This window comes from Ascaphus truei, chromosome 2 (assembly GCF_040206685.1).
Source record: "Ascaphus truei isolate aAscTru1 chromosome 2, aAscTru1.hap1, whole genome shotgun sequence".
NCBI lineage: Eukaryota > Metazoa > Chordata > Amphibia > Anura > Ascaphidae > Ascaphus > Ascaphus truei.
The window spans coordinates 352,093,707-352,118,341 of record NC_134484.1 but is presented as its reverse complement, the minus strand read 5'-3'; the positions used below and the strand labels follow the sequence as shown (position 1 = coordinate 352,118,341).

At 42.1% G+C, this 24,635-nt stretch overlaps 1 protein-coding gene across 1 annotated transcript in view; it reads right to left on the bottom strand.

The window, feature by feature from the left end:
* The window catches only part of CHN2 (chimerin 2), a 356,799-nt gene extending 332,899 nt beyond the window's left edge, over nucleotides 1–23,900 (bottom strand). Inside the window, 1 exon segment of the mRNA XM_075586857.1 lies at nucleotides 23,252–23,900. Within this exon segment, the coding sequence (XP_075442972.1) occupies nucleotides 23,252–23,300 (49 nt within the window). The 5' untranslated portion in view covers nucleotides 23,301–23,900.
* Nucleotides 23,901–24,635: the final 735 nt, after the last annotated feature.

Below are 24,635 nucleotides of genomic sequence, written 5' to 3'. Positions count from 1 at the left end.
ATGTGTTCCGGTTTAAAGCAGTGAACTCAATAACAATATATTCCCTTTGAATTTTAAGGGTATATGCTCTGTAGCACTAGTTATTTTTTTTGGGCTCCACCCCAATATTTTTCTACTCGCCATCCTACAGTAGTTTGGAAAAGTTTAGATTTCCCAATGAAAGCCCCAAATCCTCACAAATAGATTGTAGAAAAACATTACAATCCAAATCTGATTCCTAGATCCTTTTTGATGACATAAATCTAGAGAGAGAAGAGAGAGGAGGTGCGAGGTGAGTGAGTGAACAAGGGGGGGGGGGTGAGTGAGTGAACAAGGGGGAGTGAGCAAGAGAGGGGGGTGGGAGAATTGAAGGAGAGGGAGGTTTGGTAAGAGACACGAGGACAGGTGGGGGTGTAAGAGAGGCAGGGAGACAGGTGAGGGTGTAAGACGGTTAGGGACAGGTGGGGTGGAAGAGTGAGAGACGGGGTGAAGAGAAATACATGGGAGAGAGGCAGAGGATAAGAGGGGGAGAGAAATAGAGAGGGGAGTGTGAGAAGGGTGAAAGAGCAAGTTGTGTGAAAGGGTGATAGTGTAAGAGAAATGGGAGCCTCGCAAGGCTGCCGACTTGGGGGGCCCCAGTGGAAGCTCTACTCCTGGGCCTTGGGGAAAGCTGCCAGCGGCCCTGAACATATCGCACGTATTCTGCAATATATAGTATATTATTAATACAAAAGTATTCCAGATATTGCTTGTGGTGAAGTGATATTTCCATGGGGATCAGGCTTAAGGGATACTGATTATTTTGTAGGGTTTTTTATATCCCCTAAAATGCCAGAGAGGCTCTGCATTGTATTTGACTGCATCGCAGTGCACTTGGGGTTAATGAAAATGTGTGTGTGTGCATGTGTGCGCCTACTTTCATTTCAAGTGACACATTGCTAAATCTCAGTAGCCTCTACAGATGAAAAGTAATCCATATAGCTTTTGGTATTCACCTCAATCATGGGCAGTTGCTATTTGTAGCTATGACTACCAGGGATTTCAAAATAGTGACATTTATTAGAATTCAGTGCTTGCAAGAAGTGCAGACTATAATATGGTAACCCCTACCACCATCACAGTTTTATGGATGCTCTCTGTTGTTATTTGCAGTCAAATGATCTTGAGGCGAGTCTCCGGAGAATTGTGAGGACAGTGTTGCCGCTTGGTGTAATTTATGGCTTAATAGTAACCTCGAACTATTGAAACAACTGTGAGCTCTTGCACTATGTACCCCGGTACTTAAAATTGCCTTTCTGTTTTTATGGTTACTGTTAAGTTACTGTGTATAAGGTTAGTGCTACATAAATGTCCAATCAAATTTAATATGAAGTTATGTGCACCGCAGCATTTTTGTACATAGTAACAGTATTTTTCACCCATTCATATATTTAAAATAGCATTAGATTTCAAGTGACCCACTGTGCAACGAATTATCCCACGAGTCATTTATTTCCAATAGATTTTCACCTGCAGTATCTCAGCACCATAGTTTTTCCACAATTAAGATTTATTTGCAATGGATAAAGCAGAATACCTGTGCCAAGTTGAACCAAGAATGAAACAGGTTTTGAGGTGCAGATGGTGAGCTCTGTTGATCTGTGCACATCGTTTTTACTAAACATTATGGCCAATGTAACAGCATTTCATTTATTTGGGTTGATGTATGAACAGTAAGTAACTAAAAAGGTAAAAAGTCTCCTCAATGCACGTTGTTGGGCAAGAATATTTACACCACGACACCTTTAAAAGGTGGGAAAATGCCGCACACTAATGAGTTAGAACAGGGGTGCGCAAACTTGGGGGTGAGGAATTTTGCAAGGGGGACACCGTGCTTACAGAGATCCCCTGCTCTTCCCCAAAACATTTTAATTGTTTGGCGGGGGAGAGCACAGGGCCTATGTACTTGCCTCTTACCTGCTCTCCGGCTTCTCCTGACTCGCGTCGCAACGTCACAGATCGAGATGCCGGAGAGCTGGGGGATAGGGGGGGGAGGCGAGCAGGGGAGACAGCAGGCAGTGACTTAAAAAGTTTGCGCACCCCTGAATTAGAATATGAGCATGATGTTATGCTTTCCTTGCTCGTCTCATTGGCGTTCCAAATTGCAAGCTAATGCAAGCTCCCTCCCTTTCTCTTTCTCTCTCTCCCTCATTATGATGTCACTCTTTCACAGTGGATTTTGGCATCCTGTATTATAAAAACTTACATGTGGCAACCGTAGGTTAGACAATTGTTTTTGGTGACAAGCCCATGACCTACACCCTCTTAATGAGAATGGAGGTCAGTGAGCCTCATAGCATTACTCAAAGTCTTCATTTTATGAGTCTTTGGAAGACATCTGTCTCAATAGTTCCAGTTTCTAGTACCATAGTGGGTACCGGACATATCAAGAAAGCCACAAGAGCATCTGTCACACACCCCTAATAGCTGTATGAATAATATGACTGTATGTCCATACATAGAACCTAATGCAAGCAGTTTGTAACATTTTTATAATTTGTCTTTTGGACGTACATTTAAATAGTTGGTTTTTTTTTTGCATATCTTTAATTATGTAACAAACAGTGAAAGTCAAAATTGTTGTGTACTGCTGATTGCTTTGTCTATACTATCATTGCAATCATTGCTGCTCAGTGGCACAGTGCTCATAAAACAGCAGGTTACCTTGAAGTTGCTTATAATTTTCACATTAGTGATTAGCGCACCATTGGATTTTAACACTTCATACAATCTCTGCCTTGCTGTTAACACAGACATTTCCGAAGATCTCTATGTGCAGCACAGCCTCACTGCATTATGGCAACACGTCACTCAAATAGTTAACTTGCAGAGTGATGTGATAGATGCTTTCTGCTGCTACTGTTATTTCTACCTGCACAGTTTTAGCGGGGCCTCTTGTAAGCTCCGACATCTCCTCCTGCTCCTCATTATCCGGCATTTTCTCCTTGTGACTATGCGACGCAGCTGAAAGAGTTGCCGGAGATGAGGAGCAGGAGATGCCAGAGAAGGTAAGAGGTCCTGCTCTCTCCCCCCACACCTAGCCCCCCAAAACTCCCAGCTTGCGTTGGGTACTGTGTTGTTTTATCCAATTAGCCTTCCAAAAGTATTTTGTATTATGAGAGGTAAACCACATAAAAAAAAAAGCATAATTGCGCACATCAGTAACACAAGTGTTCGGATATTCGGAAAATTTTCCCCAGTTCCAAGTTACTTTTTATACATTGAAAACATTTGGAAATCTGTACAGGCGGTCCCCGGTTATCCGACGCAATGCGTTACTTAAAATGGCGTCGGATAGCGAAGCGTAAAGCGAAACACGTTTTCCCATAGGAACACTGTTTAAATCAAACGTTCCGTTCCTGAAGGCATTTTTAATGCTAAAATACACAGAAAATGTTACTCAAGCAATAAGATATGCAGCACACATAGATTATGATGTAAACATTATATGTATTGATTCCAGAACTGTAAAATCAAACTATAAAAATAAAACTATGCTGTATTCTGTACAGAAATGTACATGAGCAAAAAAAAAACACATCAATTATTGGAGGAAGATGATTGGGGGGGGGGGGGTGGGGGATCTTCAACAGACAACGGACTTTTTGGAGGTGATGTAGGTGGACTTGAAGGTTTCGGCCTCTTGAAGAATCTCTTCATTGAAGTCTGGACAGATCCTTTCCTTTTCTGCGTGTAGATCTCTCTATAGCAGCTGATTTGGTTAGACACCCCACGACTGACTGTTGAACTCCGTTCAATGTTAGGGTCATTGTCCTCAAATATGGCCAGTGCGCTATCAATGTGCTTGAATGCCGCAGCCAACATTTTGGTTGACAACGATTTACGTGGCTGTGGCTGTGCCACATCAGCAGATTGGTGGGCCTCCTCTTTAGCAATGTTTTGCTCTTCTAATTGCATCAGGTCTTCATTGCTCAACTCGTTAGAATGTGACGCGAGGAACTCCTCAATATCCTCGGTTTCCACCTCCAAGTTGAGATCTCTGGCCATTTGCACAACAGTTTCTGTAACCTCTGCAACAGTCTCTGTAAGGCATTGGACATCAGACACAAAATCAGGGCACAAATTACACCAAACTCCATTTAAATTGGATTGTTTGACCTCATCCCATGTCTCTCCGATGTTTCTTACTGCATGGAGAATGTTGTAACCCTTCCAAAATTCTTTTAAGGTTGGACCTCCTTCCACACCAATTGCTCTGATGGCCTGGGCAAATGTTCGCCTGACATAGTAGGCCTTGAAGGAAGCGATAACACCCTGGTCCATCGGCTGTATCAATGAGGTGGTGTTGGGGGGCATGAACACCACCATGACGTTTGGATGATGGTCATCCAGGTACACGGGATGGCCAGGAGCATTGTCCAGGAGCAGCAATGCTTTAAAATCAAGGTTATGGTTTATGCAATGTAATTGCACAGCTGGGATAAATTGATGCTGGAACCAGTCCTCAAAAAGGCTCCCTGTTACTCATGCCTTACGGTTGGACTTCCAAATCACTGGAGGTGTGCTCTTTGCATAACCCTTGAATGCCCTAGAGTTTTCTGCATGATAAACAAGCAAAGGTTTTAGCTTGAAATCACCTGCACCATTTGATCCAAGCAGGAGAGTCCTTTGCAACTTTAAACCCAGGCATAGATTTTTCCTCTTTTGCAATGTAGCTTCTACTGGGCATTTTCTTCCAGTAGAGCCCAGTCTCATCAACATTGAACACTTGACATGCGCAATAGCCACCGTCCTCTATAATTTTGGCCAATGTAACAGGGAAGGTTTTAGCTGCCTCCTCATCAGCACTAGCAGCTTTACCGGTCACTTTAATGTTATGCAAGTTTGCCCTCTCTTTAAACCGCATAAACCAGCCCTTACTTGCAGTGAAAGTTTCCTCAGTGGACCCTTCTCCATGCTGGTGCTTAATGTCCTCATAGAGACTCAAAGCCTTGGCCTGAATTAAGGATAAACTAATAGGCACATGACGCTGGGATTGATCTTCCAGCCATATGATGAGGAGTTTTTCTACCTCAGCAATATGCCCAGCACGTTGCCTTATTGCTGTACCTTGCATAGGTGCTGAGCCCTTGATCTGTTCCAAGATTCTTGTCTTTGATTATTGTCACAATAGTAGTGCGAGGTATATCCAAGGCACGTCCAATTTCTGTGTTTGTCTCTCCTTTCTCAGAGCGCTTTATTATGTTTTGTTTGGTCTCCAAAGTAATAGATTTTCTATTCCTTTTTGGAGTAACAGCACTCTGCTTTTTGCTTTTATCAGCCATGGTTTAGGGCCTAAAATACACCACCAAACCTTCACACAGACTGTTCAGAATGATTTCCCTAACCTGCAGCCTTCTGATTGGGCAATTGTAGCAATTTTTTTAAGCGTCGTAAGAGCGTCGGATAAGCCGTTCGGGCGTCGTAATACAGGCCATAGGGATGCATTGACTAGCGTCGGATAAGCCGTTCGTCGTAAAACGAAACGTCGTAAAACGAGGACCGCCTGTATTGATATATTTTTTATTATTTGTCCCAAAAAAATGGAGTTAAGCCTTTGTGTTACTCAACATTAAAAAGAATGTTGTTGGCTATAAAGGTTAAAGAAAAAGAGCATAATATCATGTTTATATTATCATAACACTCTCAATTAAAGATCTGTGCTTGTTTTCATACTTTGTGGTTAACACAAAGCTCTTTGCGATAGATGATTTGTATCTTGTGAATATTATATTTCCAAACTTTGGAAAGGCAGGCACAGCTGCAGAGACGGCACCGACGCGTGTTCGGCTATAAATAATACATTCATGTATAAATAAAAATAAATTATGGTTTTAGCGACTCACAAACTTTTTAAGCACCACCATAAACTTGAATAAATAAATAAATGGCGCATGACCTTGGATGATCCAGCAAAATACAACCTATGCCATTTATTTCTATTATTTCAAATCCAAAAAGTGCATCAAACATTTTTTGTTTTTGTTTGCATCTGCCTCACAGATAAGAAAATTGTTATTCAGTTTTTTTGCCCCGGGGGTTTTATAGCACCTCAGAACTGGAAAACAAAAATGATGGCTGAAAAAGAAGAGCCACGGATGTAATATTCGGTATATCACATTACAATGTACCCATTGTGTAATTCCTCCTTAACCACTCATTTAGCTCCACATAACCCCTTTGTATATAATAGTGTTCTTCGGATAAGTACAGAGACAGTCGTTATTAGTAAACATACATGTATGGCAATTAATTCGAGGAGCGAGCCAAGTGAAGCCTTCAACTAGACTTCGTTACCACTTTGTGTATGTCTGTCTTTTTTTTTTTTTTGTACGTCTTTTCTCGCTCCACAGGACAAATGCATTTATGGATTCTGATGAAATGTTGAGGGCACCTTTCTGCCACCCTAACGTAGATCTGCCACAAGTTTCAACCAAATCGGTGCAGCTTCCAAAGAATAATTTTTTTGTTTTTTGAAGTGATTAAAATTTTTTTTAAAAAAATCAAATGGTACATCTTATTGGATTGTTGATACTAAACATAAAATTTATTATTTTGCAAGTTGTGCAAAAATTTTAGGAAATTAGCTTGAACCATTTCAATTTTTTTTAATATTTAAAAGGAAAATAAATTGATAACCACAGTAACAAACACTGAACAACAATCTGTAGCTTTACTGACATCTAGATGGCAGTGATAATTATTCACTGCCCAATAGGTTACAGACGCCGAAATGCATTTCTAAACTTCTGTTATTCCAGGGAGATCCGTGACGTTCTTCTGATTAATTAATACATTTCTATAGTGAATTATTTAAACCAGAGAAACCAATGGAAGTAAGAACCCTGCCCTGACTGCATATATTATATTTCTAAATTTTCCATTCTATTAATGGTAATATATTTTGTATCTGCACAAGATTTCCTTTTTCAAGTAATGTGACTTCCCCAATGCGTAGTCATGTTCAATACTGATTTAAAGCAGCAGTCCAAGCTGCCGTTTTTTTATTATTATTATTTTTCCTTTTAATATGTGCATCAATACAAGCCACACGGTGATAAGTAATTAGCTAAAGTTGCCGATCGATCGGTGAAGATTTGGCTCGGGGGTTCGTTAAATAGCTGTCTGTGCAGAGGAGAGGACCAAAGATGCAAAGTTCTGTGGGGAAGATCATGTGACCAATCAATTTATACAATTGGTGCACTGCTAGAGAGAGAGCAGGGTTCAAAAAGGGTGTGCCAGAGCCTGTTTCAGAAGAGGAAGGGGATGTGACTTTGTAAATGGTTTCTATAGAAAATAAAAATGCTTGTTACATTATAATACATTAAAATGTCATTCAGAGTTGTTGTTTTTTGTTTGTTTGTTTTTTTAAATGTTCATAGTACAGAACTGATTTTCTTTTTTTTTAAACACATGTAGGATATTGTTTGGTCTGCAGCTTTAAACTAAGCTTGTTCAGCTGTTTAATGTTCCTTATCTCTTATTTTCCTATTCCTATTCATGGTCTGTGCAGAACCTAATTCAGTAATCATGTCACTTCTTTTGAATCTTAATTAAAATCAGCTATGTTGACTTTCACATAAACAGGAGCCTGACCTGAATTGAAACATCTTCAGTAAACGCCAAAATAAAATAGTGCACGATACTGGTTCCAAGTTGTATTTTTTGTACCAAGTCTGCTATAGATTAACCAGCATTCAGAAGTGTATCCAGTGATAGACTTGTTGATACATAGGAGCATTTTTTCAGTTGAATATTGAAACTAAGTGATTCATTCATGGAAAAAAAATGTTAATGTGCTCAGTCTGTGGGGAAAGACATTTGATTGATTAAGTTTACATATTGTCCAGAAGCTATATTCAGCTTGCATGTCTCTGCTATTACTACAGGCCATGGCTGAAAAACTGCATGCTCACTGAACTACAAAGTCATGTATTTAAAAGGGCAGTCCAACCGAGATAAAAAATAAACATGATCGAAATATTTTAACTATTTTTAAGTCTTAATCCTTGAAGCTAAAACATCACTTTTTTTTTTTTTGGTGTGGATCTTGGGAAGCAGAGTTCATTTCAATCAAGCGTTTTCACCTCTCTTGAAACCAGCCCGCAGAATTCATTAAAAGAGGGGGCAAAGAAAACTGGGCAAATCTTTTACACAATCTGAAAAGATATTTCAAAAATGCAATTTAAAAATAATAATTCATCAATCGCCAAGATTAACGCCTTAAACATGCCTCTGCCATTGGTTTTAACAGAGATTGCACCTTGAACTAGCACAGATGTGTTGCCATTTATGGTATTGCACCTTGCAGTGAAAAGACACTGAAGGGTTAAAAGGCCCTTTATTATTCCAGAGGGACTGCCTAAACTCCGATAAGGTTATCAGGACTCAATCCGGCATTAACTACCATACAAGTCAATGACAGTTAACACCGGATTGAGCTCTGATAACCCTTATCAGAATTTAGCTAATCCCTGTGTATATTTCCTGCTGTTCTCTGAAGGTATTTTACGGGTTCAGATGCTTCAGTCAGGAAAAGAGCAGCAGTTTAAGCCTCCTCGTGCTTGCGAGTATATCTTCACGCCTCAGCTCCCATAAACAGCAGATAACCACTGCTTTTATCATTTATTTGCATGCATTAAATTAGTCAGTCATTTTGATACAATATTGTACTGTGGAAAACAAGTTTCAGTTTTCAAGGGAAAAAAAGCTTGTGATTAGAAGGTTAAACGTTTTTAGTTTGCACTATTTTTAATAGCCACAGATACAGTATGTCTTGCTCTCCCACATATAACCCAGTGAACCAGCGGCGTAACTAGCGTCCCCCCTAAATCCCACAATGCAAAGGGGCCCGAGAGTGAAGGTGACCAGACGGAAGGTGCTGGAAGTTGGACAAGAGGGGGAGGGTTGGATTGAAAAGCTGCCCTGGTGGTAACTAGACTTAATTTGCGTTATTTGGTGGTACAGCCTTTAAAAATGGTTTTATGGTGGGCCCAAAATGTTGTTACAGTACACCACTGCAGTACACATTCATTCATCTCATTGATTTCAGCTGCAATGTACACCTCCTGTTTTTGCCTGCAACAGATTTCTACATGATAATGATCCACGTTTGTTTTGATGTTTGAAGATCCTTGATTACAAGTGCCACAAGATGCATAATGCAGCTCATTTTGTAAGAGGGATTTATTAGAACTGGAAGCTGCACTGAATAAATACACAGTCATTAAAAAGAGAGTACGTTTAGTGCCTTATAGAGAATGAAGCAAAGAGAATATGTCAAATGAGTTTGTAAGTGTACAATCTGTGCGTTTATGCCCAGCATACGGTGCAAAGCAGCCTCCAAGTGCAGAAGAAGATTTTAATCTCATTCATTTAAGCAGAGATAAACTCTTCTCCTGCACTGGGAAGGAAGTTCATGGCAAATTGAATAGGGGGAATGGTTATGTTCGGGTACTGACAAATTATTTCTTCTAAAATTAAAATATATATATAGTAGACCTGGTTTTATGGCAGCAGTTAGCGCTGATCCACATTTCTTGGCACTTCATTGTTTTACTTGCAGTAAGACAGCTCTGCTTGCCCTTTCCAACCCTGCTTTTATTTCTGAAATCTAATACTTCATTCAGGAGACATACACATTTGAATTATCTAGTGTCCAGGAGATTAAAATGAAGTTCTCCCTGGAGCCCAGTGCAGACTACTGTGGCAACCTCAGAAACTAGAGATCAAAAAAATATACTTAACACTAAAGAAAAATGTAAAAAAAATTACAAAACGAGCAGGCCATACTTAGGTTGTATTGTATTGTATGTCTTTATTTATATAGCGCCATTAATGTACATAGCGCTTCACAGTAGTAATACATGTGGTAATCAAATAAATCACAGAGCATGCGAATAAGTGCATAAAAGTAACATTAAGGAAGAGGAGTCCCTGCCCCGAGGAGGTTACAGTCTAATTGGTAGGTAGGGAGAACGTACAGAGACAGTAGGAGGGAGTTCTGGTAAGTGCGTCTGCAGGGGGCCAAGCTTCATGTATCATGTCTTCAGAATATCCACAGTGCTATTCATATGCTTCTTTAAGCAAGTGTGTTTTAAGGTGGGTCTTAAAGGTAGATAGAGAGGGTGCTAGTCGGGTACTGAGGAGAAGGGCATTCCAGGGGTGTGGGGCAGTCAGTGAAAAGGGTTTATGGTGGGAGAGGGCTTTAGATACAAAGGGTGTAGAAAGAAGACATCATTGAGAAGAACGCAAGAGTCTGGATGGTGCATAACGAGAAATTAGGGCTGAGATGTAAGGCGGGGCAGAAGAGTGTAAAGCTTTAAAAGTGAGGAGAAGAATGGAGTGTGAGATGCGGGATTTGATCGGAAGCCAGGAGAGGGATTTCATGAGGGGAGATGCTGAGACAGATCTAGGAAAGAGTAGAGTGATTCTGGCAGCAGCGTCTAGGATAGATTGTAGGGGAGACAGGTGAGATGCAGGAAGGCCGGACAGCAGGAGGTTACAGTAATCAAGACGGGAGAGCATGAGGGCCTGAGTCAGAGTTTTAGCAGTTGAGCAACAGAGGAAAGGGCGTATCTTTGTTATATTGCGGAGGAAAAAGCGACAGGTTTTAGAAATGTTTTGAATGTGAGGGGCGAATGTGAGAGAAGAGTCGAGTGTGACCCCTAGGCAGCGTGCTTGGGCTACTGGGTGAATGATCGTAGTTCCAACAGTAATGTGGAAGGAGATAGTAGGGCCAGGTTTGGGAGGAAGTATGAGGAGCTCTGTTTTAGCCATTTTGAGTTTAAGGCGGTGGAGGGCCATCCAGGATGATATAGCAGAGAGGCATTCAGAAACTTTGGTTTGTACAGCAGGTGTAAGGTCGGGTGTTGAAAAGTATATTTGTGTGTCGTCAGCATAGAGGTGATAATTAAACCCAAAAGATGTTATTAGGTCACCTAGAGAGAGTCTGTACAGAGAAAAGAGAAGAGGTCCCAGGACAGAGCCCTGGGTTACCCCCACAGAGAGATCAATAGAGGAGGAGGTGTTAGCAGAAGAGACACTGAAAGTAAGATGGGAGAGGTAGGATGAGATCCAGGATAGAGCTTTGTTCCGAATACAAGAGTATGGAGAATGTGAAGGAGAAGAGGGTGGTCCACGGTGTCAAATGCTGCAGAGAGGTCGAGTAATATGAGCAGAGTATAATGACCTCTGTCTTTGGCAGCATGGAGGTCGTCAGTTATTTTAGTGAGGGCTGTTTCCGTGGAGTGAGCAGTGTGGAAGCCAGATTGTAGAGGGTCTAGGAGAGAATAGGTGTTGAGAAAATGGAGCAAGCGAGAGAATGCAAGACGTTCAAGGAATTTAGAGGCAAAAGGCAGGAGGGATAGTTAGAAAGACAGGTAGGGTCAAGCTTGCTGTTTTTGAGTAATGGTATGACTGTTGCATGTTTGAAGGAGGATGGAAAGGTTCCAGAGCAGAGGGAGGAGTTAAAAATGTGTGTGAGCGTAGGGATTATAGTAGGAGCAAGAGGTTTTAGGAGATGGGAGGGAATGGGGTCAAGAGGGCAAGTGGTAGAGGGAGAAGAGGCGATCAACAGCGACACATCCTCCTCTAAGACAGTGGGAAAAGAGTCAAGGAAGGCAGGAGGAGAGTTAGGAAGAGGTGTAGGATAGGAGGAAGAAACAGAGGGGATGTTCTGACGTATGGATTCCACCTTTTCCTTAAAATAGTCAGCAAAGTCCTGAGCGGAGATGGAGGAAGGAGAGGCAGCTGAGGGTGGTTTGAGTAGAGTATCAAAGACAGAGAACAGTCGGCGTGGGTTAGACTTGTTTAGCTTGCGAGAGGGCAGAGTTGAAACAGGATAGCATAAATTTGTAGTGAAGGAAGTCTGCGAGAGTATGAGATTTCCTCCAGAGGCGTTCAGAGGAATGAGTGGAGGAACGCAGCATGCGCGTGTGGGAATTTAGCCAGGGTCTAGGGTTAGAAGGGCAAGGGCTGCAGAGAGAAAGCGGGGCATGTACAGTAGATCAAGAGAGGAGGACAAGGCAGAGTTGTAGTTCCTGACAGGTTGTCAGGGCTTGTAGCAGAGCTGAAAGAAGAGAGGGAGGAGCGTAAAGTGGACTCAAAGTCAGGTAAGTGAATAGAGTGCTGGTTTCTGCAGAACCAGGGGGTAGATGGAGGTGGAGAAGGGGAGAAGTGAGATAGAGAGAATGAGATGAGATGATGGTCAGAGAGAGGAAAAGGGGAAATGGAGAAATCGGAGAGAGAGAAATTTTTAGTGAAAACCAGGTCTAAGTAGTGGCCATTCTTGTGGTTGCTGGCTGCAGTCCACTGTTGAAGGCCAAAAGAAGAGGTTAGAGAAAGAAAGCGAGAAGCCCAAGGGAGAGAGGGGTCATCAATGTGGCAATTGAAGTACCCAAGGAGAAGAACAGGGGTGTCTGAGGAGAGAAAGAAAGAGAGCCAGGATTCAAAGTGAGAGAGAAAGGCAGAAGGGGGATGAGTAGAGGTAGGTGGGCGATAGATGACCGCCACATGGACAGGGAGAGGAGAGAAGATCTGGACAGTGTCAGCCTCAAAGGAGGGAAAAGCAAGAGATGGAGGAATAGGAAGGGTTCGGTAACGGCAGAGAGAGGAGAGCAGGAGCCCCATGCCTCCACCCCTGCCATCAGGCGCGGAGTGTGGGAGAAGGAAAGGCCACCATAGGAGAGGGCAGCTTCCAGAGCAGAGTCAGACTGAGTGAGCCAGGTCTCAGTTATAGCTAATAGGAGCAGAGAGTGAGAGAGAAAAAAGTAATGTACAGAGAGGAACTTGTTAGAAAGAGAGCGAGCATTCCAAAGGGCACAGGAGAAAGGGAGAGAGGATGGCAGGGGGTGGGTATGAGGTTTGAGGGGTTGACACCAGAAGGAGTAGAGGTTGCAATTGTCAGGGACCAGGATTGGGAGAGATATCCCCAGAAGCAAGGAGGAGAAGCATGGATAGAAAGAGTATGTGTGAGGATGATTTGTAAGGGTGTGTTTTAGTGCAGGGGATATAGCTGTGTGGTGTCAGAGGACGCAGGTAAGAAAGGAGTTCATGTGAACTGAGAAGTGGTGAAGGAAGGAGAGATGGAGATATATGAATAGAGTTAGAGACATACTGAGGCTGGTAAAAAGAAGTGCATAATTTGAGAAGAAGTGAAGCCACATCAAATATAAATGGTAAAGGCGGCATCACAGCAGTAATGATGCGGTCTGGTATTGATGATATCCTCCATTCCAGCGTAGTTCAAATGCAGGAATCAGGGCCAGATGGGGGTGTCCACTTCCTCACTTCTTTTGAACTTCCTTTTAAACTTCAGTTGTTCAGTAGTCCTGCCACTTGGACATGTAAGATATGAACATTATATGAGAAATTCATATAGGCTTCTGGGAGGGATTGTTGCTTTAAACACTGTTGCGCAGTTTTGAGGATGATAAATTGCGCCAGAGCAATGTACGTACATTTTTTTGTAACTTCCATTCAGTTTGCGTGGCCGCAGACAGTAACGGAATCCCTATTGAGAATTATAGTAAACGGAGCATCAGTGTAAACTACAGGCATACCCCGCATTAACGTACGCAATGGGTCCAGAGCATGCATGTAAAGCGAAAATGTACTGTACGACAATCGTCATATACTGTACGTGCATAACTGATGTAAATAACACATTTGTAACATGCTCTATAGTCTCCCTGCTTGCGCACAGCTTCGGTACAGGTAGGGAGCCGGTATTGCTGTTCAGGACGTGCTGACAGGCGCATGCGCGAGCTGCATTTGCCTACTGGGCGATATGTCCTTACTCGCGAGTGTACTTAAAGTGAGTGTCCTTAAACCGGGGTATGCCTGTATATTTCTCAACTTGGACTCCACAATCACTGGCGCTGTGCAAATTGCATACATATCCTGAACAGAAGTTAAGCAAACATTTACGTAAAATGCTTGTTTTTATTTTAATTGCACCAGCCTAGTGTTGCAGTAAGTGTATTACTGCACACCAGGGATTAGAACAGGCGATACATGTGTGTGTACTGTATATACATAGATGTACACACCACACCAAAAAAACACAAATTGTAATCTTACATTCATTCATTCTCCTAAGTATTACATTATTTAATTATGATAAATATTATGCAGGTGCCAAAGAAAACAACACCCTACATTTTGTGCAAGATGCGTAGAGTTAATACTGAGCCTGATACAGTTGGAAAGCACTGTTTAAATTGGGAGTAGTAAAGGGTTTGAGAAATGTCTCATCCTTAGCATGTATGGATTGCAATTATTGAAGTACTATAATCTGATAAAGGCAGAGTAAAGAGATTTGCATGAAAAATAAAGAAAATTGGAGATGTTTACCGTAACTCCGACAAACACGGTGCAAAACTCGAACACATTAAGATCACATTACCTAATGTGGAGCTCATCCATTTCACACTTAGGGTACATGAAGTTCACAATGTTCTTGCTTAGAGAAAAAGGACTTTACATGCGTGTCATTTAAAGAATGTGGGGTTAATTCACTTCTCTTTCTGGGAACATTTAATTAATTTGGTAGTTTACCGACTTTTCTTCTCTCAAGAAAATCAATTAATGATGGTTAAAACACACACACACACACACACACACACACACACACACATTTCAATTTAACTAAATCCCCAATAATTCCCATTTGCTGCAAGACCCTGCTACATCCCATACAGGGTCACTAAATTGACTGTTGATTGTTCTTACAAGCTCCATTCTTTCATATAAATTACAAGTGGTTTGTGTGAGCTAGGGCCCCCTACCCCCTCCCCCCCCCCCAAAATGCCTCCATTGCTGTATTATTAAAATACAATTTTATTGGTAAAAATAGTATTGCACTCAGAATTATGTGCTTTTATAATAAGAATTAAAGATGTAGTCCAAGGGCCTCCCCTTCGATGGTCCACTCTGAAGTGACTATTCAGGATACCGGTGTACTACGTTCTTCATATGCATTTCGCAATGCAAATGGCTTGTTTCCTCAAGTAGCCGAACGGTCAAGCAGTAATAGTGGTAAAAGGCCCACCACCAGTTTGTATAGGGTCCAGGACACAAATGTAACCTGGTGCCTCAAGTGAATGAGTGTTGGAGGGCTACTGAGAGCTTGCTCAGCGCTGAGGCAGGGGGAACAGGGGTATGCATTTTCCGCCCAGCAGAGGAAGGGCCTGGCACCTCAGCCAATCACAGTGTTCTCAACCTACCTCCTGTCGAGATCAATTTCCAGTTTCGGCCGGGTAGACCTCTCTCAGCTGTTGGGCTCGGGACTGTCCCAGCACTCCCCCCCCCTGATGGCGGCCCTGAGTGGTAATACATTCTTATGGAAAACATTTATCGGGCCTTATGTCCCATCTATACACACATGATGCAATCAAAATGTACACAAAATAAATATTACAAGCCTTCAGTTTCCATGTGCTCTAATTAGCTGATGATTCAATGCTTCTACAAATTCCCATTGCTAAAGAAAAGTTTCATCCTCTACGACAGTTAATTGAGAAGAAAAAGTGAAACTAGAAGGAACTCTTAAAACAACCCAAAGTACTATTACATAAATTGAGCATCCAATGAAGGAACAAGTAAAGACAGTTTCACTGTTTCAGAGTATAAATTGGTGTAATAAAGGTCAACAAAAACCTACAAAAAGAGACTTCCTTTAGGAGAAGCCAAAAAATTAAGCCACTTCAGGCAGTTTCTGCATCTACCGACATCTACCTAATCAAGCCAGCTAAATTGGCCAAATCTTATGGTATAGCATGGATCAGAACAGGAATTTTTTTAAGGGGGATATATTTGTAAATGTTTTCCGTGGTTTACCTTGATCTAATTATCTATATCTATGGTGCTGGTGTGGCATGATCGCTTCATCATAGCAGTGGCTTGCAAACTTCGGAGGCTTTGGTTGTTCACACTGAGACAACAAAACTTGAATGAACACTAACACTTCCTCTGGAAGAGTTCAATACACAGAGAAAGTTAAGGACAGACTGTTTCTCAACTCACACGTGATCAATTACAGCAATAAAAAGCACAAACGACATTGCGTTTATATTTAATTTCCCTTATATGCAAGTTAAAATGTTTTAGTTGTGACAATAAGAGATATGATTGATAACGGGGAGTGCATAGTATTGTCTGCAAAGCTTCTTTGGACCAATATCTGGCTTCCAAAAATGGTCAGATTTGCCACCACTCCGGGTTTGACCCATAGACTATGGGCTTTGGCCACGTATCTCCCTGGCTACAGGTTTACCTTGTAAACCTTCTGCATCCTCCCGCCATCTGCTACTCCTGTCAATATGGGTGCACGGCGTGAAATGGTGCCTCGTTGCCATGACAACGGGACACTACGTGACGTCATGTGGCGAAGTTTTGCCATGACAACATAACGTCACGACACCTTGGTGCCATAGGGCGTCTCGTTGTCATGGCAACTATTGACAGGAGTTGCAGGGGGGAGATTCTGGGAGGATGTTGGAAGGTTGCCAGAGGATGCCGAGAGACGCTCCTGCCGAAGATACAGTAAGCGTTAAATGTAAAACTGTTATCTCCGGGTTAGCCTTCACTAGAAGGTGGCAACCCTTTGTATGCCTATCAAGAATCATAAATCGGATAGGAAGACATAATAATTAGGCGCAGACTAATATTTTAGCACATGAAGAAACTCCAGATTAAATCCTACTAGCCCAGCAAATTGTACATTTCTGAAGAATGTTATGCTCTCCATAACGCTGCGGATTTTCAAATGCAATATTTATTGCCAAAAGATGCCAAAAGTGCCATTTCGCTTTTGATAAAGGCCATGTAAGGTCGAAATGTCACGTCAAGCTCTTGGTAATAAATATTGCATTGGAAAATACGCAGTGCCCTGTTCTTCATACCATCCAATAATTATTGGATTACCGCAGAGAATCCTTAACCAGGAGCACCGGTATTTGTATCTATTTTATTTATTTAATTGTCATAGGGGTGCCACAGTCTCCCTATTTGGGTGCTCTCCACAACGCTACATTTTATTTCTATCAAGGCTGGTCTATCAGAGATGCAAGGACACTGTGATCAATACTAGTCCAAAATTAAATAGAACAATTCAAATGAGATACCGAGAACCAAATCGCCTTTAAATGTCTTAGGCTGTGCTTACAGTGCCGGCGACGACAACGCCGTGTCAAAACAAATGCATTGCCGCCGACGTGTGCACTTATAGTAAGCGCGGCACGACGGGGCAATGGCGCGAAGGCTTGGTCGCGATCGCTGGAAGTCATCTCAATTTGATTTTTCCAGAGACCGCAGTCTGATGTCGCCTTAAGCGTAGCCCAAAGCTACATTATTTACAATGACAACTAACAGTTCCTGAGTAAAGTGGACAGTATTGAAAATAGATTTAGGCAAAATAATATATGGATTATTGGCATTCCTGAGTCTATTTCAACCAGCACTTGACCAGCCTTGTGGCTGAAATGCTGCCCAGATTAGTACGCTACTTGGAAAACACATATTTTTCTACTATAGTACACTAATTTCATATGGAAAAATCAAAAGCATTGTATTAGTTTATCTAGATTAGTTCTGAACAAAGTAGCTGGTGGCCTGTATTTTCCTAATCTGCAGGATTTCAATCTGGCTAAATATTCCATAGACTGGCTATACCATTTTAACATGTGAATTCTAGTCTGGAGTCTAAAATGGCCAATTCAATTTCATTGTCCAATATTTTGCACGCTAATGTTTACTGTCTCAGCCATATATTATGAATCCTCTATTATACAGGCATTCCCCGCATTAACGTACGCTATGGGACCGCAGCATGTATGTAAAGCGAAAATGTACTTAAAGTGAAGCACTACCTTTTTCCCCACTTATCGATGCATGTACTGCAATCGTCATGTATGTGCATAACTGATGTAAATAACGCATATGTAACAGGCTCTATAGTGCGCGAGCTGCGTTTGACTATTGGGCGATATGTACTTACTCGCGAGTGTACTTAAAGTGAGTGTCCTTAAAGCGGGGTATGCCTGTATATAGTTAAAGACTGGAGGCGCCTTAGAAAGAAATTAGTTTGCATTCAAACATCTCTCTGCTTTTGCCCATAATCGAAAATCCTATATTCCCAGTAGGATATTCATTATCTCCTTTTGCTAAGTGACCTGCTAAAGTCATTGTAAACATTAGTGTTTCGATCAAGTTGCACAAACAATCCATACTTTCTTTAAACCAAATATGAGATCCCCAGAACTCATCCTTTTGCATATTTACAAATCCATCATTATATTAACTCAAATATAAAAGAATCCACCTCTTTCTGGCTCAAAAATCCATTGAACTCTGCTCTACAATTTTCTATTTCCAGAAGTTATTCTCCTAAACTAATCACTGAACCTCTCTTGGATATTAGTGCTGATCATTCTCATAGTAAAAATGAATCCAGACAGGTAAGAGATGTTGATGACATAGTTGTTATAGATTAGATACTATGTGCAGAGGCAGATTGCCCTATCGGGCGATTGGGGTTACCCTGATTGGCTGGGGCTGCGGCGGTCTGCGGCTCCCCAGCTCACCATGCGGCAGCATGTGTGGTCACTGTCTGCAATACTCTCCCTAATCATGCCTTCGCCGCAACATGGGTGCAACTTCAGCCCGACCAGGAGGGAGCTGCGGAGCCCCAGACGAGCGCAGGGCTCCTCCTCCTCTCAAGGTAAGATAGTTGGGGTGTGTGTGTGTGTTGGAGTGAGTGTTGGAGTGAGTGTTGGAGTGAGTGGGAGGGGGTGTTGCTAACCTTCTCCGAAGCGGCATCTCTTCCTGCAGTTTCGCGTTGTCATAGTGAGCTGACGTCAAATGACGCTGCGACCTCACATGGCGATGCGTTGCCATGACAACATGATGTCAAATGGCGCTGCTTTGCTGCAGGGGGAGGGCTGATGTTGAAGCAATTGTCCAGGGCGGTGTGTGCGTGCAGCCCACCCCTGCTACTATGTAATAATAGTCAGAAAAACTACAGTTTACACTGATTTTACAGAGCTTCAGTTTAACACAAAGAGCACACAGTATGTGTCACATCATTTGCTTTCCAAGTTTAGAAAAGATCTTCACGATAACTTTATTTTCATATAGCGCTTTTCTTTCAATCGGACTCAAAGCGCTTCACAATTACAGTATAGGGCACAGTATGCAGCACATGGGATTGTTACAGGCACAGCCCCTGCCCAGATGAGCTACATACAATCTATGATTTTGGTGCCTGAGGCACAGGGAGATAGTGTGACTTGTCCAAGGTCACAAGGAGCCGACACCGGGATTTGAACCAGGCTCCCCTGATTTAAACTCAGTGTCATTGTTTTCAGAGTCAGTGCATTTACAGGTAAACAAAGAACAGTTTTAATGAATTGTTCATGGCACTATAGAAACGTTTTAAAAACTTGGCTTAAAGTGTTACAATATGTTGATATTATCTATGGATTACCGATCACTCCTATTTGGTCATTTACAGGACTGGGAGAAATTAGTATCACACACTGCTCCAGCACAGAAGACATCATTCTAGTGATTGCCAAAAATGTTGTATACAGTAAATGTTGATGCCTGTCCCACCGTGAATGTAATATCTTGACAAATTTTACAGTAATGTCACCAGAGAGATTTGAGACTTTGTTGGATAAAGAAATAAAAATGAACGAATGCATGTGTAAGTGGGAACCATGTGTCAGAATGCCTGCTAGGATTCAACAATCTACAGTACACCCTGTCAGATATAATCTTGGCTGCCAGTCACACTATTGAGGGGTGGATTTGTAATATTTATTACATGAAAACATACTGAGTAGATAATACACATTCACTTGTTTATTTTATAAATCATTGTACAGTATATAAGCAGCTGAGGTCCATGTTTGCTTATCTACATGGTTTAAAAAATCTTCCTAAAAAAAAGAATGGGGTGCCCACCCCCTCCCCCCCAAAGTGCTTTACAACATTATACATTATATATAAGGATCATCTATGACAACTGTACATTTCTGATGAAAGCTGTTGTAATACTGTCAGGATTGTTGATGTATATTTATTGATTGCATTTGCTTATTATGTATACAATTGTTTATACATCAACAATAAAGCTTGTTAATAAAACAAAAGGTACAACAAAAACACTACAATTATAGATTAACTCAGCATTTACCAAAACCCTATGCTATAATTGGACAACTTGATCAATCACTCAGTTTAGTGCCTAGAAGATGTTTCCACTGAAAAAGTTTCTACAAGGCCACAGTTTGCATTCTTGTTAACGTCATGTCACGTGCCCCTTTACTCACAAAGATCATATCAATGTTAGCACTTTCTGTGTCTATCAGCTAAGTAGCATGCAGTAAGCCCTATTGAGATTTACTGAGTTACACTGAGTACCATAGTATTTAGTCCTGCAAGTTTCTGCAACCAGCAGTGCAGCCTACTCTTTATTATGCATTGACCTCCATTAAAGCTGCAGTTCAGTCAATATCCTGCATGTGTGTTTTTTTTAATAAATCAGTTCTGTAGTAAGAAAAAATACTTTTAGCATTTTCTGTTTTAAAAAAAACAACTTTGAAAGACCAATTTTCTTGTATTCTATTTTAACAAGCATGCTTGTTCATATAGCAACGATTTACATTCCCCATATTTAAAGATGTCGCCAAACTTTGCCGATCAATAGACAGAGAACGAATTGACCGGCAGCTATGCAGTTTTTTAGGTAATTAGAGATTAAGACTGAACTGCAGCTTTAAGTGTACTTGGGTTTACTGGGTGGTCGAACTTTGTTTAGTGAGAAAGGAGAAAAAAATCCAACTTAAATATCAGGCGACTTTTATGAAATCAGCAATCGCATATTGTGTATTTTTTGTTTTTTCACATCATTCGAATTGGGGGGAAGGTTTTGGACTTAAACCGCTCTATTTTTAGCTCTGGGAACTTCCCTGTTTAGTCGCCGGTGTTACTTGCTGTAGACATTTAAACGTCGTCCCCAGTAGGAAGCCGCAACGTCACCCCCCGGACTTGCGACATATGGAGGCCATTTTTATTTCACTGAAGGGGAGGACAATCACGGCAACTAAACTGTTAAGTATGTCAAAAAAGTAGTGGGTTCCTGGAGTTGAAAATAGAACGCATGCACCTGAATTGTAAATAAAAAAATAGATTGCTGCTTTAAATAGAGTTAACAATTAAACTGGACTGGTGTGTCACATAGCTAGTTTTATACAGGTGAGTCACATAGCTAGTTTTATACAGGTGAGATTGACCTCAGGAAAACCACTTGTAGCTTTTTCTAAATTCTGGGAATTTACAAAAGGGATTCAAATAAGCTGCTTGCTTGAAAGAATTTTATGACATTATTTATCTAACGTATGCAATAACTTTACAATCCGTTTGTTTGCATAGCTTCTCTGTCACTGAATAGTGAGACATGACAAACTCATTGTAGAAAAGTTATCACAGCAAAAGCAAACCCCATTTATTTCCAGCAGTACAATATGTGTGGTAAAGTCAACCTGTTTTGAATAATTATCCTTAATAAAAAATAAATAAAAACAATACTAAATACCTTCATATGCCATTTGGGCGGGGGGACACCATATAAATAAATCATTATTGTGACTTAAATATTTGATGTGCAGTCATTTTCCCAGTTTGTAATTTGTGAGGTCACAAGTGAAGGTTTCAAGCCCAAATATTAATCATGCATGACAACCGTACATTTCTGATGAAATGATTATATGCTCTCCCAATCGTGCCTTGCTGTTAACAATGTATGATATATATATAAAAGGATTCCTGATTTAATCGTTAAAATGCAACTTTATCTACTTAACCTTAAACTTGGCAAAGGATCTGTGTTAACCTATGCAATGCCGCGGGGACATTGATGCATTGTAAGGAGATGCTTTGCTGTGCTAATGGCAGCGAAGGGGTTTTCAAAATAAAAGAGCAACAAGCCCTCTTCAGTCACCCTGTCACGTCCAGGGACCCTGTCATACAAGTGCATCGCGAGTGCCTGTGGCAATGTGATGTATAACTGCAGCACCCAGTGGCCGCAGCGCTGGCTTCATGAGCGATAACTTCTCCTCCTCTACCCAATGCGTGGCACACCTCGCCAGCAACGAAAGAGTTAAACCAGGAGTGCATGCATTTTTTTTTTTTTTTGCGCGGAGGGTGCAGTACATAGAAAATCAGTAACATACATAACCATAATGTAAAAAACAAGTATAAACCCAGAGGGGGCTGCAAACCCCCCCCACCCCGGCACCTCCAGTTCCAGCCTCCATCCCCTCAGCACCCCTAGTTCCAGCCACCATCCCCTGGCACCTCTAGTTCCAGCCCCCATCCCCTCAGCACCCCTAGTTCCAGCCCCCATCCCCTCAGCACCCCTAGTTCCAGCCCCCATCCCCTCAGCACCCCTAGTTCCAGCCCCCATCCCCTCAGCACCCCTAGTTCCAGCCCCCATCCCCTCAGCACCCCTAGTTCCAGCCACCATCCCCCGGCACCCCTAGCTCCACCCCCATCCCACCCGCACCCCTAGTTTCAGCACCCCGCACCCCTAGTTCCACCCCCCATTCCCCCGCACCCCTAGTTCCAGCTCCCACCACCCCGCACACCTCCTAGTTCGACACCCATGGGTTAAAGTGAAACCCAGGATGCAGTCAGCATAGCACAGATCACTGATCAGATGCCCAATGAAACAACACAGACGACTAAGCTGGCCAGCAATCATTGGGCATTGGGGCAGATAGTTAGCGTTAACAGAGGGAAGGTACTTTACAGCCCAGTCCCTATTGCACCCCTGTAAATCAAGGAGAAAATACTAACCCTGGGATGGCATTCTGTCACTGCTAGGGAACCCTGCAAAGCAATTATTATTCCAAGTTCACAGGGCAGTGAAAGTGCAAGAACTTCGACCCCATATCTCAAATAAACTATCGTGCAATTTCTTGCCACATATACAAATGAAAACAAACTTCAGTGATATATCTACAGCACCTTGCAATGCGATGATCAGACCATGTCAGGTGCACTCATGTCAACCTTAGCAGGCTGTCCGATTGCAATGCATTTTGTTAACAATTTCCAAGAGATGGCAACCTGCCCCCCCCCCCCCACATCCCCCCACCCCCCACATTCCAAAACGGTTACAAAAAAAATCTGTTTTTTTTAAATGGGGGTTAGAAAAAACACCTACCTGAGGATACTGAAGATCCAGACAAACTGGAGTTACTGGATGCTGCCATCCTCCTGCTGGACAGCACAAGTCAGATAACAAAAGCTGCAGGCGATCTCCTCTAGCCCATGTCAAAGTAGACACGCACTGCGCTGCTAGTGCTAACCAGCCTCCCACTACTTTGCAAGCACTTCCTGCTCTGTCAAATGACGTCCACACACCGCTAATATTTATTTTGCCCTCGGTCCATCCAGGTCTGTGTGCTCTTGCTAAAGCCAGCAGCAGCAGCCCCTCTCTCCCGTCACACCGATCAGCAATGTGTCCAGTGCTTGGGATTTTTTTCCTTCCTGTTTGCAGGTTTGCACGCCTGCCTCTCTCAGCTCAGCACTGACAGCAGAGAGGGAAAGTCAGAGATGAAGCCTCCTCCCACCCTGTATCTCAGCAGCACGCTGATTACACAGGCACAAAGGCAGGAGCCTGGCTCTATGTGCTGCTAGAGATGGCAGTCTGCTGAGAGGTGGACCTGCTGCTACACTGAGCTGCGTGAGGAACTTGTGGCTCACAGAGCTGGTTGAATCTGACAGCGAGTTCAATCAGAGGAAAGAAATTGCCTACACTAAGCTGCACTATCACCCAGGAGCGGTTGCTACCCCCCTTTTGCTTCTTTTCCTGTTTTCCTCTCAAGGAACTGGCTGGCAAATGTAAGCCCGACCAAGTGGCCCAAGAATCAGCCAGCCCACAATTCCTGTTGAGGGTGACGACTTGGCATAACTTGTGGATCGCTTCCAAAACGCGCTCACTTTTACTGCTGTCTGCAAACATTACACATCCACTACAGCCCAAAGGGAGAAAAGTAGGGTAATTAGTGAGGGATCATATTTCAAGAAAGAACAGAAGTTGGCTTCTTGTTTGCCCAGCTATTTATTTGAGCTCCAGCCAAAAAGTTATTTTACAGGGGTTAAATGACTTTGGGACATCTATTTCACAGTTCAAAATTGGAAACCCCCTCCACTCATAAGCTTAAGAATAACATGCAAAACTTGTGAAAAAAATATCTTTCTATTTGAATATACGTTAGAGTCCTCAAATCAGACAATATACCTTAGAACATGCTGAGAACCAAGTATCCCATAAGTCCCACTAACCAACATGTCAAACAGGAAAACTGTGGGAATATATTATCGAGAACAAATAAAAGTGACAAAAACATCAATAATCACCATTGAAATCACTGTAGTGTAAGCTTAAATCTAGACATAGATGCCAGGACTAATTCACAAATACACAATGGGAAAAATAACTGTCCAATCACAAATAAGTTATGTTTCGGCACTAAGGCCCTTCTTTAAGCCCGTTCCCAGCTCTCGGTGGTATTTCCCTTATGAGACTCCTCTTGCTCGTCCAC